This window comes from Lactuca serriola, chromosome 3 (genome assembly GCF_051521515.1).
Source record: "Lactuca serriola cultivar US96UC23 chromosome 3, Lser_US96UC23_V15, whole genome shotgun sequence".
Classification (NCBI taxonomy): Eukaryota; Viridiplantae; Streptophyta; class Magnoliopsida; order Asterales; family Asteraceae; genus Lactuca; species Lactuca serriola.
In genome coordinates this window covers 52,338,585-52,341,412 of record NC_136410.1, presented here as the reverse complement: position 1 = coordinate 52,341,412, position 2,828 = coordinate 52,338,585, and the positions used below count along the sequence as shown (strand labels likewise).

At 34.7% G+C, this 2,828-nt stretch overlaps 1 protein-coding gene across 1 annotated transcript; it reads right to left on the bottom strand.

Moving 5' to 3' along the window:
• Window positions 1-985: 985 nt before the first annotated feature.
• LOC145094425 (MLP-like protein 31) lies at window positions 986-1,737 on the bottom strand. The gene is made up of 2 exons (XM_079032630.1): window positions 1,485-1,737; window positions 986-1,401 (listed from the first exon to the last, which is right to left on the bottom strand). The coding sequence occupies exons 1-2, from the start codon at window positions 1,669-1,671 to the stop codon at window positions 1,136-1,138; spliced, it is 453 nt and encodes a 150-aa protein (XP_078888756.1). The 5' UTR covers window positions 1,672-1,737; the 3' UTR covers window positions 986-1,135.
• Between the last annotated feature and the right edge of the window lie 1,091 nt (window positions 1,738-2,828).

Genomic DNA, 2,828 nt, shown 5'->3' with positions numbered 1-2,828 from the left:
GTTAGAGTTTTAAGGTTGAACCATGAGAATGGATAAAGTTGGAAACTTTATTCATTAAGTCACATAGAAGATTCAGATATGAGGTTTTGATCCTCTTTCTAAAGGGATTAAGTCATTTTGGAGAGAAGGAAGTTAAGTCGGAAATTACGACACGAGGGATATGAGCTCAAGGTACGACCTTGGGGGTTTCGCAACTATTTTGTCGCACAGTGATCGTGATATGATCAGTAGCTACCGTTGACCATCAACTTTTTAACCATTTGACTTTTAGTCAAATTAGAGATTATGAGTTATAGAGTGAGTTTTAGCCTATGATTGGTTAGGCATTTCACCTAACTGATTCGTTGGACTTTCAGTAGTTGATTCATAGAAAAAAAAATATTAGTTAAGGAACCAAACTCTAATGGGCTAAAAACTAAATTGGACTTTAAGTAGTTGATTCATAGAAAAAAAATTAAATACTAGTTAAGGAACCAAACTCTAATAGGCTAAAAACTAAATTGTCCATAAACATGTTGGCTAATAACATATATGTAACAATTTTTTCACTTGCTACAACTTTAAATATTTATCACTTTTTATACAAATTTTATCTTGAATTTCTAACTACCTACTTCATATAAAAAATCTTGGATATTCCACCCCTACCCTCAAAGGGTCCGCCATATTTTTTTATCTTAACAGGAATTTTATCTTCAATTTCAACTATATATCTCTGTACTATCAAATCAATGTCACACAGCTTTGAATTCACATCTTTATAAACAATGTGGTATCTTTAGCTTGGTTAAACAACTGGTATACCTAAAGCAATCGGAAGAAAGGAATATGTTCCCTGAAGTGTAATTCATTTAAAACAACCTAAAAACATTGGAACCGAACGCAATTTGAGTTTCACCGTGCTAAGACATGGCTTCCATTATGTCATTTTGATAACTTCGTTTCTCCACTCTTCTCTAAAAAGGTAATCACTGTAATTATAAACTGAAATTAAAAAAGTTCTTATATTACAAATTACACAACCATGACATCACGCTATTTTACAATACAAAAACTGACAAGCAGCCAATATTTATCATGAATTTATCAACGACCTTTTTTTTATTGCAAAACACTTTGATCGTTGCCATCATAGCTACTTAAAAAGATGACCATCCACATCTTCGACGACTGCACAAATCAAGTCCAGATAGTGTGTTGGATCAGGAAGACTTGCATTCACTTTCTCGAACTCCATAGTCCATATAACCAACTTCTTATCCCCCTTATCTTCAGTACTGAAAGTGAGGACTACTGGATTATAAAACTCCAGCACAGCTCCTTCAATCACCTTGTACACAATTTTGTGAAATTCATCGTCAACTTCTTCAATGATTACTTTCGCAGTTTCCACTTTTCCATCTACGGAAAAACCCAATAATTAGTTTAAACATGCAGATAGAAAATTTTTTATGTTGAGGTAGTCGTAGTGATCAGTAGTTTACCATGGTAGTAGTTCCATTGAATTACAGACCCAGGAGCATCCCATTGACCAGAAACTAAATGGCAAGCTTCAACCTTATCTGGGGCAATGGCTGCCAAATCGTTATGGTTGTTCTTGTAGATTCCATGGACCTGGTGACGATGGCATTTCACTTCAACTTCACGCACTATCTTTCCTGTTGTAGCCATCTTTGTTTCTTGCGAGCCTACCAAGCAACTTCTCAGTAGTACTACTTGAACACCTCATGAGGCTGTGAGGTATTTATATATGGATGTTAGTGTGTTTGTTAGGGTATATGTATGGTTAACTATGATTCCTTCCATGATGAAAATTATAAAATAATTTTTTTTAACTGCTAGTTAGTGGTTATATGTCTAAGAGGCTTTCATCTCTACCTACCAAGTGGGCTAATCTCACGTTATAAGTTATATTGCTATATAGGAAACTTATTTAAATTCATGTAAGATACGGATTAAAGGAAAACTATATGATAAAGAAACACATGTTTAACATACAAAAAACAAATTTATCAAGGGACGCAATTTTTTGCACATATATAAGCACCGATTGACACACGGTTGTTTAACTTTTATCACATCAAGCTATAATATATTTTTTTTGGAACAGAGCGATTATATAAAAGAAAAGTGAAGGCCAGCGGAAAAAGATACACGATCAATCAATATCAATACTCTTAATCTACTAGAAATCAATAAAAATGAAAAGCTTTTAACAAAGTATTATATCACTACACTACAAGACTCAAGCGTACAAGACCAGGTTCAAGGTAGGGCCCGCCCAAATGTTTTTCATAAACCTATTATATAAAAATGGGTTGCCTGGCCGCAGCGGTCGAAGACGACGAGTACACTTAGAGGCGGAAATCAAAATTCCAAAACAAAAACGTTACTATATAAAGAAATCTAACAAATAATATTTTTATATAAATTTCTAACTATTCTAATTTCACTAGAAGAAAATTGACTTTCAGAAACCACAAAAGTCTTCCATGTAGATACAAAAGCCGTCCCCACATGTGTTCCGGATGACAAGTCGTCCCTAAAGATTTCATCTTTATAGATTCGTCTCTAAAGATGGACTATCGGAGACGACTAGGATAAATAATATGCATATATGAATACACCACCTCCCCTCCACCACCAACCACCAATGCCACCTCCGCCACCACCACAACCACCACCCCCGCCACCACCTACCGCCGCCATGTTCATATATGAATAATCATTTCCGTTATATTTATTCATATGTGAATATACGTATTCATATATGAATACGCTTATTCATACATATTCATTTATTATTGACGTAAAACGCTCTGGCAGAC

Bases quoted from the DNA above. Each gene is read 5' to 3' on its own strand.
- LOC145094425 (XM_079032630.1), bottom strand. From the start codon at position 1,671: ATGGCTACAACAGGAAAGATAGTGCGTGAAGTTGAAGTGAAATGCCAT. The intron at 1,402-1,484 runs GTAAACTACTGA...GTTTTTCCGTAG, and splicing joins TCAATGGAACTACTACCATG to ATGGAAAAGTGGAAACTGCG.